The sequence below is a fragment of the Microdochium trichocladiopsis genome, assembly GCF_020744255.1.
Source record: "Microdochium trichocladiopsis strain MPI-CAGE-CH-0230 chromosome Unknown B0I36scaffold_2, whole genome shotgun sequence".
Lineage (NCBI taxonomy): Eukaryota > Fungi > Ascomycota > Sordariomycetes > Xylariales > Microdochiaceae > Microdochium > Microdochium trichocladiopsis.
Window position 1 is genome coordinate 387,687 of NW_025763545.1, and position 13,278 is coordinate 400,964.

At 56.8% G+C, this 13,278-nt stretch overlaps 4 protein-coding genes across 4 annotated transcripts; 3 read left to right on the forward strand and 1 right to left on the reverse strand.

The window, feature by feature from the left end:
* The first annotated feature begins 2 nt into the window (after window positions 1-2).
* Window positions 3-1,470, forward strand: B0I36DRAFT_62537 (uncharacterized protein). The gene has a single exon (XM_046163112.1). It carries the CDS (start codon window positions 203-205, stop codon window positions 1,364-1,366), a length of 1,164 nt encoding a protein of 387 aa, XP_046016289.1. The 5' UTR covers window positions 3-202; the 3' UTR covers window positions 1,367-1,470.
* Window positions 1,471-2,068: 598 nt separating this feature from the next.
* On the reverse strand, window positions 2,069-3,955 carry B0I36DRAFT_62549 (peptidase C65 Otubain-domain-containing protein). The gene is made up of 5 exons (XM_046163113.1): window positions 3,916-3,955; window positions 3,750-3,829; window positions 3,554-3,640; window positions 3,411-3,474; window positions 2,069-3,329 (listed from the first exon to the last, which is right to left on the reverse strand). Exons 2-5 carry the CDS (start codon window positions 3,777-3,779, stop codon window positions 2,188-2,190), a joined length of 1,323 nt encoding a protein of 440 aa, XP_046016290.1. The 5' UTR covers window positions 3,780-3,829; window positions 3,916-3,955; the 3' UTR covers window positions 2,069-2,187.
* Window positions 3,956-11,288: 7,333 nt separating this feature from the next.
* On the forward strand, window positions 11,289-11,734 carry B0I36DRAFT_313459 (uncharacterized protein). The gene has a single exon (XM_046152628.1). It carries the CDS (start codon window positions 11,398-11,400, stop codon window positions 11,608-11,610), a length of 213 nt encoding a protein of 70 aa, XP_046016291.1. The 5' UTR covers window positions 11,289-11,397; the 3' UTR covers window positions 11,611-11,734.
* An 872-nt stretch (window positions 11,735-12,606) lies between these two features.
* B0I36DRAFT_313463 (uncharacterized protein) lies at window positions 12,607-13,090 on the forward strand. Its single transcript, XM_046152629.1, has one exon. The coding sequence runs from the start codon at window positions 12,686-12,688 to the stop codon at window positions 13,010-13,012; it is 327 nt and encodes a 108-aa protein (XP_046016292.1). The 5' UTR covers window positions 12,607-12,685; the 3' UTR covers window positions 13,013-13,090.
* Window positions 13,091-13,278: the final 188 nt, after the last annotated feature.

Here is a 13,278-nt window from a genome sequence, read left to right on the forward strand (position 1 = left end):
CTCTTCAGGCAAGCTAAGCTTCCCGGTCGGCGCCTGCCGTGCCCCACATCCCACCGCGCCGAGGAGGACCCTTGCCAATCCAAACCTCCAAATTTCCATGGCAAGGGGAACTGCGACTTCGGACAAGCTAAACTCATAAATTCTCCGACAACACTACCACCACCACCACCACCAGCTGATCACAGTCCCAGCATATAGCACAATGGCAGCTGGGGGAGCTTGCCGCCTGGCGTCTAAAGCCGCGGCGTCGCCATTACCCTCCTCCTCTTCCCCTTCCGCAAACACCCGATTACGACACCTGCGCATCGCCTCCTCCGCGGCGAAACACGAGTACCCAGCCTACGCCGACGTCGAGCGGCTGCAAAGCCGGCTGCAGCGCGAGCTGCTATCGTGGAAAGCAGCGGCGTCGTCAGCCACACAGCCTCTGCACAAAAGCATACAACCGGGCAACAGCAACAACAACAGCACCGCGTCAACAGAAGGTCGGACACCGCCCGTAACGCCGCCGCCGTCCCCGCCGTTACCCACGTTGATATCCTTCACGCCGAAACCAACGTACACTCTAGGCCGACGACAGACGGCACCTCTCTCGGCAGCCGAGCGCGCAAGACTTGAGGCCCCACTGGCCGTGTCCGCCACCTCATCCTCCACGAAAGAAACAGCAACATCGACCATGTTTTCTCCGGCAGTCATCTCTGCCCCTCGGGGCGGCCTGGCGACATACCACGGCCCAGGACAAGTCGTGTTCTGGCCAGTCCTCGACCTGCACTCGCCCCTGCACCGCCATTTCACCGTGCGCGACTACGCGTGCCTGCTCGAGAAGACGACCATCGCTGCGCTGGCGCGGTTCGCGGGGGTGAGGGGCTTCACGACGGAGAACCCGGGCGTCTGGGTGCGGCATCGTGGCGAGGCAGTCGCTCCCGCCACCGCAGGAGCGAATGGCGGAGAGGATGGAACGGGGCAAGGGGACGAGCGCAAGATCTCGGCCCTGGGAGTCCACCTCCGCCGACACGTCACGGGTCTCGGCGTGGCCGTGAACTTTGGGATGCCCGTCTCCGGGCCCGAGGAGACGAACCCCTGGGCCAGGATTGTCGCATGCGGACTGGGCGATAAACGCGTCACGAGCATCGCGGCAGAGTCGGAAGGACGGCTTGTTGGGCTGCCAGGGCTTGGCGGTGGAGAAGACAATAACGGCGACGGGAGTGGCGCCGGACACGATGCCGTCGCTGATGCGCTCGCCGATGTCTGGGCAGAGGAGTTCGCCGCGCGGCTCGGTCTTGCAGCTCCGGAGGCGGCTGCGGACAGCGGCATCGAGTCCGCTGTCACGCGAGTGCTTGTCGCTGAGGTCGACGTCGACGTCGACTGAAAGCAAATACCCGCTAAGGGCTTCTCGTCGACGCCTGACGTGCATCGTCAGTTCAAACCCGTAAAGCAAGGCATCTGATCTTACGTGGGCTAACCCAAGTCAACGACAATCGGTTCAACGTAGCACTTGCAGCGCAAAGTGTATTTAGCCGTCCTTCACAGCATTGGCTGGACAACAGATCCGCTATACAATAAAGAGTAGGAGAGTCATGACACAGGTTGCCACCAATGCGCACCTGGAGATTCTCGGGGTTGACCAGACTGCATCGTGTCGAACAATGTCTCCTTCATTGCGAGAATGGCCTCACTCGGCTGCGTTCCTGCCCCCATTTGGGCTCAATCATTCAGATGAATGTCGTATCACCAATTCCATGTCTACGAGAGTGTGTTTCCTTCTGGCAATTTCAGACCGCTTCGAATCGCGGAAATGCGTCAATGGCCCGAAAACATCTCACGACTTTGCACCGAACCCATTACTAGAAAGGGGGGTTGTCGAATCTATGTACAGCACGGCTCGCACCGACCACGGAGAGACGCGGAGAGCACTTATCGTCCGGCTGGGGCGACCTGCGCAGCACCAATAATGAGACGAAACATTTCATTCACATGCAGACAAGACTCATGTCAACCAGAGTAGCACAGTCTGACAACAGCTGCTGGCCAATCAGTGCCAATTCCAGACATGGCATTCTGGCAAGTCAAATTTGTAGTGAACTCAAATAACGCTCAGTCGGGGTGTCTTCTCTAGCACCATATGGGTTGAACCGCACGTCCGGCCTAGCTACCTCCTGGAAGCATAGGACATGATTAGGCGTTAACTTCTTATGGACTCTTCCTTCTCGACCCATTCTTCATTCTTGGTACTTCCTCAGACTCTGGAGAGTACATTTCGGGCTGGAAATTATTATTGCTGTAATGTGCAGTGTTGAAATGACTGTTTTTGAACAGGCTCGTGGTAAATGTTGGTTCCTGGGGAGGGCTGCCTTCATTGGTATTGGCTAGGCCAGAAAAGTTGTACTTGCTGAAACGGAGTGGATGGATAGTCATGGGTTTTGCTGAGTGTTGCTGTGGAAAGCCCAGCTCTTGCGGCAGGGCGGTCGCGGGGGTCTCTGGCACAGTCTCAACATAGGGTGATGACACCCAGGAGACTGGACTGGGCGCGAACGACCCGGCAAGCGTTGTAGAACTCGTCTGGGCTGGCATCATCGACAGACCGGAGGGGTCGAAGCCAGGGATCATGGCCAGCGTGCTCATGTCCATGGTCGCATATTCCTGCAACGGGATCGTGCCTTGAATCGGTTGATGTTGAGTGAAAGAGGTGGCGCGATTTACCTGCAGATCAGTTGACTGAACCCCAATGGCTTGCGCTGGTATTGGATCCTGGCTGTACAAAATATCGTAGTGGTCCGGTCGATACAAGAGACGGAGAACCAAACCGAGCGAGTCTTGGCCATGGGCTTCCTCCGGCATCCGATGCACATTGACCGTGTCACCAGGACTGAGGTCTAAATAGACGATTTCCAGAACCATGTTTGCCGGCTTCAGCAGGACGTCAACCAGGCCCTTGATGCCGAAATGGTCTATTTCGACATTGACGGGCAAGACTGTGCTCTCAATGTACGAGGTAATGGTGGTGCCGCCAAGGAACGGCTCGACCTCTACGGCGTTGGCTTTGAGCCACGAAGATGCAAGCAGGCGAAGGTGGTAAACGATGGCGGCCGAGATGGCGGGATCGTTGATCTTTCCCATGAGTACTCCCATGGCGTCTTGACCCTGGGTGATGCTCACCAATATCTCTTGAAGGAGGTCTAGAGATTCGGAGACCATGTCTTCAAAGAGCCACCGGTCATGACCGCCTACTGTTTCTATGTAGTCGTTGAGCCCCGTCACACGATTGAACTCATTTTGAATCTGATCTCTGTCGCCTCTCCGTATCAACTGTTCGAAGTAGGCAAAACCAATAGCTGGTAACAAGCAAGGGTTGAATTAGTATTCATGCCATTCAATCGGTGGATTTGCGTCACTACAACGCCAACAAAACATACCTCGCCAACCGCAGTTTCCGTCTCCCAATACGGGGCGATAATGTGTATATGTTTGGGAAAGAGACTATTTCACCGCGCGAGCTTGTTAGGAGCACATCCAGCCAGAGTGGGCATACGAGGATGTTTGATCCTGAGTGACATACCGTGGTCTTCTTGACGTATATTGCGTCAGCCCCCGCATATTCTGCGGCGATTGCATGAGTTGAGACTGCGTCCCCAATAAGAGGACCCTGCCGAGTCAGAGTGTCAGTTTCCAGGCACAATATGCAATGAACAGACAGCAGGACGTTGCGGAACAAGGGGCGTGCAGAGCGAATGGGAAACAGGGCGTGTCGGCACCATTGGCAATCCCAGACTACTGGACATCATCTAGCCTTGTGATGAAGGGACAGACCGACGAGGAGCCGCAGCTAGGGACGCTAAGGGACTGCTGAGCGGTGCAGACGAAAGGGAGAGCCAACTCTGCAAGGGGCGGTTGAGGATAGCAAAGAATCGTGATGCCTACCTCGAGTTGCGGCTGATAGGCCCGAGCAGCCGCCTCCTGCTGGGCTATGTCCGAGTCCGGCGGCTGGTCCATCTTGAGAAGGCCGAGGCTGGCGGCGGCGGCGGAACCAGGTTGATGCGGTTGGGGGCAGTATGGTCGTGGTTGAAGCTGCTGGAGATGGAAAGTGGCGGCGTGCTGCGGCGGGCTGGGGAAGAGGTGCTGGAGGGGATGGTGAGGAGCAGAGAGTGGTGCAAAGCCAGCCACAGCAGGGCTCACGCTGCTGGGAGTGGTTGTGGTGGTGGCGGCGGTGGTAGTGGTTCTTGTGACGCTGGCGGCGTCGTCGTTGTTGGTGGTGCTCGTTGCAGGTGGTGGTGGTGGTTGGCACCCTGGCAGCTCAGGGACGATGCCGCGGGCCCCAGCAGGCGCCACGGCACCGAGAGGCCCGAGTGGGACCTGCTGGTGGTGGTGGTGGGCCCTGGGGTGGAGGCGCCGGCGCGAGGTGGGCGGGGCGGGCGCCGCTACACCAGCGAGATATGCGTAGCAGTGGTAGCGAGACTCGGGGTCGAGAGCCAAAGGGTGCGAAGGAGCACCGCTGGGTGCTATGTGGAGTCCATACCCCAATGGCGATGTAGGGAACGATGCAAAGGCTGTGGGTTGCGGCCGAAACATGCCTGGCCGGCAGCACGGTTCTGCTTGGCGTCTTGCGCCTCTTCGATGTCCTCCTTGTGCGTCAAGGTGTTCGTGAAGCACCGGGCCGTCTGCTGTGGCGAGCACGCGACTCAGATCGACCTGGGGAGCTGCTCCGGGTAGGCAGGACGCGCCGTGGTCATTGAACGGGGTCCAGAGGGCTGCAGCTTTGGCGATGAACCAGGTCTCACGCTCTTTTACACACTCCTGGGAACAACCTCCGTAAGAGAGGTGGGAAGGGGGAGTAAGAGTCGACGCAAAGGCAAGCTGGAACGGTTCGAGAGCAGCAGGAATCAGGTCGCAAAGGGGACTTGGGAGGAGGAAGAGCGAGGCAGGGGCGAGCATCAGATATAGAACCAACGGCAGGACCGGTACAGTCAAGTCAGTCCAGTTAGTCAGTCCGCCCGTCCGCCAGTCACTCAGTCAGTCACTCCAGTCAGTGAGATTCAACCAGCAACAACAAGCTAGCCTGGCCCGGCGTGGCAGATGACAAGCTGGACGTCCATCGCTGGGGGGGCTGGCACGACACTGACGCAGTAGCAGCAGGAGCAGCAGCAGGAACCTTGGCCTGTCCCTTTGCGAACATGAACAAGCCACAGGCGCCCGGGGCCAGAAACCACCCGCGGCGGGCCCGTCAGTCACATCCATAGATCATGGGCGTCGACGGGTGGACCTAGCCGGACACGGACGGGCTGAAGTTGCACAGGTTGTTGTTGCCAGGGCTCCCTCCAGATCGCTGCCAGGGCACGAGCGGCATGGCAGCAAGGGCCAGGACCACCTCGACGACGAGTGTGCACTTGACTGGGCCATTTGCGGTTGAGCCTAGTGGAGCTACAGGTCCGTCCGGCATCAACGCCGACGCACACCCCCGGGACCCTGCAACGCCGACGCCCTGCAACGCCCCCCCCCCCTCCACCATGCTGCGTCTGCACACCCACCCTCGTGCCGCGACGGCGATATCGACCCTGCAGTCACGATCCCCTCCCGCCCTCCTCGCCCATGCCATCCGTCACGGGCCTGACTGACGCCTGCCAAACACCGCTCGCTCATGGCCGGTTTGTCTCCGACACCGCCTACATACTACTATGGCAATGCAGCTGCTTCGTGCTGCCCGCGACGCTTCCCCGGATCCCCAAGTCTCGCCTCCTCAAGCCTCGCCAAGGCCATCGGTTCCGTCAGCGCTTGGCCCAAGATCGCTAGCCATCAAGCATGTCGCACAGGGGTCTAGCTGCCCTTGTCTAGAAGGTGCCTCGTTGCGCAGACAGAAGAGCACCACCCCTGCACCGCTCCATTTCTCTGATCTCCCGACCCACCTGCCGCAACGACAACCGCCAAAGCGGCCTGAGCTTCTGCTTCTGCCTGGCTTGACCACCTGTCCAAAGCTGTGGTCCGCAGTTCTAGGCCCGGCGGCATGAGCAACATCCCCCCAAGTCAACTGCATACCAAACTTGCCTGGGTACAGAGCGGACCGAGGCAGTCCCCTGGGTTCTCCATCCGTCAGCATGACGCCGGAGGCCACCGCATCGGCTTTGTCAGTTCCCACGTTGGCGGTACCGTACCTCAGCCTCCGACATGGGCAACGTAGGCCCATCAGTTCTTCCTCCTCACCCTGGACCCAATCACCATGAATGTCTGAATCGCACTCACGCCTTCCATTGAATCGATGCACCTAGCACCTAAAAGCTCATTGATCGCCATCTTACCAGAGCGTCCCGTGCTGCTATTACCGATCTGATTGCAGCCACTAAAGCACGCAAGTGTGTCCAGTCGCCGCACAAGTCCAACATCTGGTTACGTTCCTGACAGCCACACGGCAAGAATCAGCGAATGCACCAGATCCTCACCATTTGGTATAATTCGATTGTCGAAAACGGTCTGCTTGGCTTTCGGGAACTCCTCCCGCATATCACTTGGGAGGCACCTTCTGCCCTTCACCATGAGGTGACTGTCAAGTCAAGGGACGACTAGTCATGTAACACAGCTTGCCCATCGTCCGACGGCGTGCGGTATGTAATCGCGAGGTCTACTAAGCTTGCCGACATGCCTGCGACGAGTCAACAAGGCAATATGGTCGAGGCGTGGACATCATCTGGTAGCACAGCTTGATAAACCTGGTTGCCATGACGGGCCATCCCCGTCTCCGACACACGCATCCTCACCTGTATTGCCTTGGTAGGCTCGAGAGTTGATATGTGCCTAGCCCTTCGCAAGGCGTCATACGCATCCTTTCGGGAATGACCCCCCAGTTGGGGTTGTGCAATCCTCTGGGGCCATTCCAGCCCGCCACAAGGCCAGGGCCATGATCCCTGGTGATAGTCCTCCCACCTACAGCGTTCATCTCTCGACCTAATTGGTTCGCTCGGACAAGGGCAGCCAAATCGCTTGACTGAGTGCCCCTTCCTCGTGCAAGTCGCGCGCTGCAAGTGGCGGCACTACCGCTTTCAGCTTGGCTGCACCAATCATACACGACTGCACATACACATCTCGACAGATGTTCTCATCGGGGAAAGGATCGCCAGCATCAGGGGCGTAGTCTTCTGGCTCTAGGAAACTTGGGGAGGTCATGGTTGTAATGACGGCCGGGCGAGCATTGGTCATTTCTACAAATGGGCCTGCAACCAACGGACACAACCCACCCCACAGATTGGCATGCAATTCTGTACATTTGACAAGCTTGTGTTCACCCGCCGTGTTCACGTTGGATCATCGTCACACACGCTCGTCAATTTAGCTTCAACCGACTGATGCCCACAACAGAAGCTCTTTGCAAAAATCCAGCTGTTGCTCTCCTACGCCGTTAGTCACCTACCAGGCTTCGGGTTTTATCCACGCTGCCTCGCCTCGCAGGCAGAGCGCTTGATGCTTTCTCACTGCACAAAATTGGTCGTTTGGATGGCGACCCGCAACGGATCTACGTGGCCCTGTCAGGGATCGCCGATCTGCCACCCCGATAACCACTGTGCTGGGTCAACAGTGGTGCTTGATCGCGCCTTGGTCCTACTTGGTGGTTCCGGTGCCGGTACCGTTACGCGCCCAGCAAGCCTGGGGAGTTGCGCGTCATGCAGGACACCACACGTTCTGTAATCGAGCAATGGAGACGGGTATGCCCCCGGGCTTGTCGTCCACCTGTATCAGCAAAGACAGAGGACCGTCCCTAGTGGATGCAGCGACTTGCGCTATCAGATCAGTGGCTTCTGCGGCATTTGCCGGTGCGCGAGTGATCGTGATTGCATGCAGCTTCAGCAGCAGTCTTGCATGGTCATAAAGGCGACCACTTGACCTTGCTTTTATACGGCCACCAAACGCCTCCCAGCTATTAATCTGAGCGAAGCTGGATGTGGTCTTTCTGTGGACAAGATGAGTGCATTTAACTCTGCACCTCGACAATGCACGATAGTTGTACATGCTCACCATAAGCCAATCTTTGATGTTGCACCAGACGGCTCGGCGATTAACGGCAGCCGAGATTAAGATAGGACGTTGGCAAGTCGACAAATCGATTCTCGGGGCGGCAGGGGTGTGGGTTTTAGCCCAAACTACCATTCTGCCGCTCTCAAAGAGCGATCGTTTCCCTGCCGCTCCTTTTTTGAGCGGGACAGCCTCGCGTGCATGGCCGCAGCCTTCCCTGCTTGTGGTTCGAATATCAGAATGCAGGCATTCACTGGGGGGGGGGGGGGATAGGGCTCGCACTGCCAGACGATGTGCAAGCGTTGTGACCCTCCTTGTGGGCAGGCGCTCCAACTGAACCCTACGGCTAGCCTCCATCTCAGCTTAACCCACCTGTCAAACTTGCAGTAGTGCACGCCATCAACGAGCATGGCAAGGCCAACTGTGCCGCATCGCAGATCGTTCTCCACCGTTCGCAAGATCAATGATTTTCCAAGGCGTTCGCGGTGCTGGTCTCATATCCCGGGCATTATTATGCTCATTCCCGGGCCGCCACAATAGTTCCGCATTTTGCGGCTGATGAGCCGCCCCGAAGCCACGCCTCATGAACGACAGCGAGGCCGTTCTAGTCGCTGCATTAAAGTTTGAGTGCCAACCAATCGCAACATGGCGCAGCCACGACTAGAGAGCTAATTGGGACTACAGAGCTTGTAGCGTCAAGATTATGACGATTAGAAATCGACCGTTGACAACAGTCACTGCCATCGTGGATTATGCTACTCGGTGTATCGGCAGTAAGCACTCAGAACAAAGGTAAAGGACTAGGTGCTTGGCATTAAACACAATGGAACCTGAGCGCCGCCGTCGCTGGCCACGTCCTAAGCAACTTGAAAAGCCCAGGAGCACAAGGCTACTGTTCTGCGTGATGCTGGCAGAACCTTGGGCGTACGTGCTGGGGGGAAACTGTTGGTTATCGATCCACAATAATACAGGTCTAGTACGGCAATGGCATTGTGGGAGCTAACAATGGACTTGGTAGTACTCTTGCCGTGTCTCTCCTGACTCAACAAACAGCTTCCATCGAGTACCACCTTGCGTGAAGCGCCGATCCGGACCAACCCAAACCAGACACTCGAAGACTTCAAACACTAGGGCTGCGCTGAATAATGCCAATAAAACCACGAGCACATGGATCGGAAGAGCACTGCCGAAATAACCTATGTGCTTACCCGTCTCTTATGACACGCCCCGATCTCGCATTTGCTGTTCGTGGTGGTGTGATTCGGAAGCCAATTGGTTCATCAGCAGCATCGGCAGCCATGGGCGGCTCAATCCGAGAGGCACCACGGCGGCAGCGAAGAGGAGCCGCAAACTTAAACAGTGTTGTGCGCCGGGCTGCTCCTACGATGCTCGCGCTTCAGTGTGAGTCTGTTCTCTTCCGGTCTTTCAGGATTGCAGATTGCCAATCTTGTCAAACCAGGTACAATAAATAGCATCGGAAACTTGGCGCGTCAGCACGCCAAGGTGGCTTGCGAACAGCCAGTTGTTACCGAATATGCGCTTTGCACCACACACGCTCCACTGACCACGATGCTGTGGATCTGCGCGTGGCGTGGTGAGCGCATCCAAGCATGCCATGAGCTTGCCCTCGCTTGCTCGCTTACCGCCACATACTTCTGCCCAGGGGAAGTTGCTCATCACCCCACATCGATTTTCCCCAATCGGGACACAATTCGCCAGGGTACATCGCTGGCGTTGAATTCTCGCTGTCATCCTCGAGGTTGGCTCGGTTGGCTACCTCCTGCCAAGTCTAGCAACAAAGATTTCCACAAGGGTCTCTCAAACAACCCACATTCAATCACTTTCCCCAGCCGATCATGAGGCGGGGCCTGGCTCTCCGCGTTCTGTCCTATCCGAACCAGCCGTCTTGGGCTTGCTAACAAGTGCTAGCCTTGTCTCTGTACGCAGACCAATCGCAACTTGCGAGCCTCGTGCGGATCTCTGTGGTGTATGCACAGCCTATGCCACCTCAAGAATAGTGGCAGACGGATCTACACCCGGGATGAGGGTGGTGTGCTGGATAAGGCTTTGTGTTTTTGTCGACAAAGGCCAATCTTGTCGAAACATAGTGTGGTAATTGCGCCAGCCTTGCAGGATCTAAGGTGCGGCTCGCACACCACATTCTCATTCCTTCCCAGCGGGCAAGCCTTGGCAAAGTGTGTTGGTCCTGGGCCCAACATTGTCGGTCATCCAGGCGGAGCTCCTGGAAGCAGTAGCCATGCATGGCGTCCCTACCTGCCGCCCACCGTGACCTGCAAGGATCCCTGGATCGCCGCTCCTCATTCCGATCTGGATCAAGCTGGTTTTCAGCTCTTGTTTAGTGCACACAAACGGTGTCGGGGAGTTTGGCAGTGGCCTCGGACCACCAACGGGCCCAGCTTTCACGGCAGCCCCCTCGAACGCGGACTGTTCTGGAGAGGTCAGCCACGGCGATTGTGTGTGGATGCGCCCTCAAAGTGTATCGGTGTTCCCCACATGCCATGCAAAGCGACCAGACACGATAGGCAACAAGGAGGTTCTTCTTCTTAAAGACAACGCCGAATACGGGCACTGACGGGACAATGAGCGTCGTCACCACAATTGTCTTCGCCGGCTGGCCTTACGGTCACCGCCATTCTTCCACCACTTGGCTGTGGCATTTCCATGGCTGCAAAACCCCCTGTCAAAACACCATGGCCGGGCCCAGAGCTCTGGGACTGTGGCCTGCAGCCGTCCTCGGCCCCATGGTTGGGAGCTTGATGTGCAGTAATGATGCTGCATGGGAGAAGTTGGTGTGTCAAACATTTGCTGACCACCCTCCCCGAAACGCCAGCCTGCTGCTTCCCTTGACCCTTGTGATGTCCCACATCCCGCACCACCGCCTTCAATAGTTGGTTGTGTAGCGGTGGGAGCGGACGCCACACATGGTTGACACGCTTGGCAGGCATTCCGGGCACGAATCAGCACAGCTCAAACCCGAAGCTGAGGGTGTGCGGAAGGATCTCTAGGGTATCATGGCAAGGGCGAGCAAGTCCCCTGACCCATCCATGTCTATGTGGGGACATGGTTGGTTCAACAGATACGAGTACAGGGGGGGAATGGGTTTCCCATGCCCGATGTAGGCAATGCGGCGGCGGCGACCTGGAAAGGACAACTCCGATCTCACCCATGCGGCGTTCGGTGGCCTACTGCGCCGTCCGTTGGCACACGCATCCCCCCCTCCCCTCCAGCAGCAAGCAGATGGTCTGGTTGTGTGCTGTTTCTGATTACTCCACCATCGCATCGGAGATAATATCTCAGGAGGTGGGTGCACATGGGGCTCGATATTGTGATATCCTATTTCGGGGTGCGCCGGCTACCGCTACCGTGTTGGATATCCTGGTCCGTCGAATGCTGGTCAGCAGCACCATCAAACATCATCGGACGGCAGTTCGTTCGTCTTCGCCCATGGAGAGAGACTCTTCTGTGGGTCGCATCCCCAGCGACAAGGAAACCCTCAAAGGTGGTTCGATTAATAACGAGGTCCATCTTTTCGTCAGCTTACCTTGCCCATCCCCTGGAGCATTTGCCTATTTACCACGCAGAGAAAGAGAGAACTTTTGAAAGCTTTCCCGATCCAGTCCGCCATGTGCAGGTCGCCGATGCGTGCGACATGACACGACACGACAGACAGGGCCAAAGTGCCGTGCCTGGGTGGGTGGGGGATTACGCAGTATTACAACGCTTCCCGAATGTCCCGGCCCGCATGGACCTGCTGATTTGGGGATGGAATCAAGTGAGCGACGCATTGTTATGCCATGTCATGCGCGGCACTTTTCCCTTTCATTAATTAATTATAGCAGTGGGAAGGAGGGGGGATTACGAAGCGTATGGTCGTGACAGGTTGGTTCGGCCTCTGCAGGCTTGTCTACCTGGGGCATGGAACTCGCGCCCATCCATCGCTGGCGTACGTGGGCAATCGGACCTGTATGCATTGAGTGACGACGACGACGACGACGTGCGGACAGGGGGAATAATCGTTTGTGACAGGTATGGACGGGTATGGACGGGTATGGACGGGTATGGACGGATTCGACGGTTCCGACGGGTTGGACGGGTTGGGCGGTTTCGACGGACTGGTCGGGTTGGACGGGGATGGTTGGTTTGGTTGGTTGACTAGCAACTGCAGAGCACAATCAGGGGAATCCCTGAATCCCTGCGTGGGCCCAGTTGCGAGGCAATGACTTGCGGCTGCATACATGTGTATGCAGGGCGCTGAGTACAAGAAAAGAAAGACAAGCCCTTGGCGCCGGACTTTTCTTATTCGGCCTTTTATATGTCTTTCTTTGCCTTCGTCGTTGGTTGGATTGGCTGGCTGTCTAATCTTTCTATTCCTGTTCGGCAGTGGGTTGTGCTGTATGCTTCCCAGCAGGTATGCTTATGTGTAATTATTCGTTGTCCCCTTTCTGGGAAGGGTCCGAAGCACTTGTCACCGCCGTCATGCGGACATTATGCTGCATTAGGACCCGTTCAACCCTGTGATATATCCATGGATTCGAATGCCGGGGGCGCGATGGAATCAACATTGGACCCCTTCCCTCCCCCTTCCCCCCCCCCCCCCCCGCCCCCCGGGAGGGCAATATGTCATTGGAGGTTTGCCACACATGACTCCCTTTTTTTTTTCCACATCCTTTCTCACATGTTTGGTCATGTGTGTCAGATCATCTCAAGGTGGGTGTCGTGTCAACTGTCACCTCGGACGTTATTCCGAAAGGGAGAATGCAGTGCTGAGCGAGCATGGACAGACAGAAACGGGTCGTTAGTGTCAGCAATTGTGACGTTGTGTGTCTGTCCGTGTGTAACTGTGTCTGTGCCTGTGAATGGAGGGCGGAGGTTGTTCCGTCCTCTGTGGATACACCATGCCGCTCCGGGGAATCTTTCTATTTTTCTTCACCTCGTGGCCCGGACGATACTACACTTGGTGATTCCGTCGGATCCGTTTGCAGAGAACATTGATGGCGGGTGAAAATTTACCCGTGCTGGAGAACGGCGGCCTATTGGAGGATTGTGAATGTCGGGGGTTTGTCTGCCTCTCTCTCTTATTCTCTCCCTCTGTATGTGTTTATCTATGTGTTTGGTTGCGGTCTTTCTGTTTTGGTCTAAACTGTCCACTTCTTCCTTCTTGCTGAGCCACTTAAGGTTTGCCCGATCTGGAACGTGGTGGAAGAAGTCCCGGCTGCTTGGTAATGAGGCAAGGATGACGTGAGGCGGAGTCCATGTTCCTCACCATTA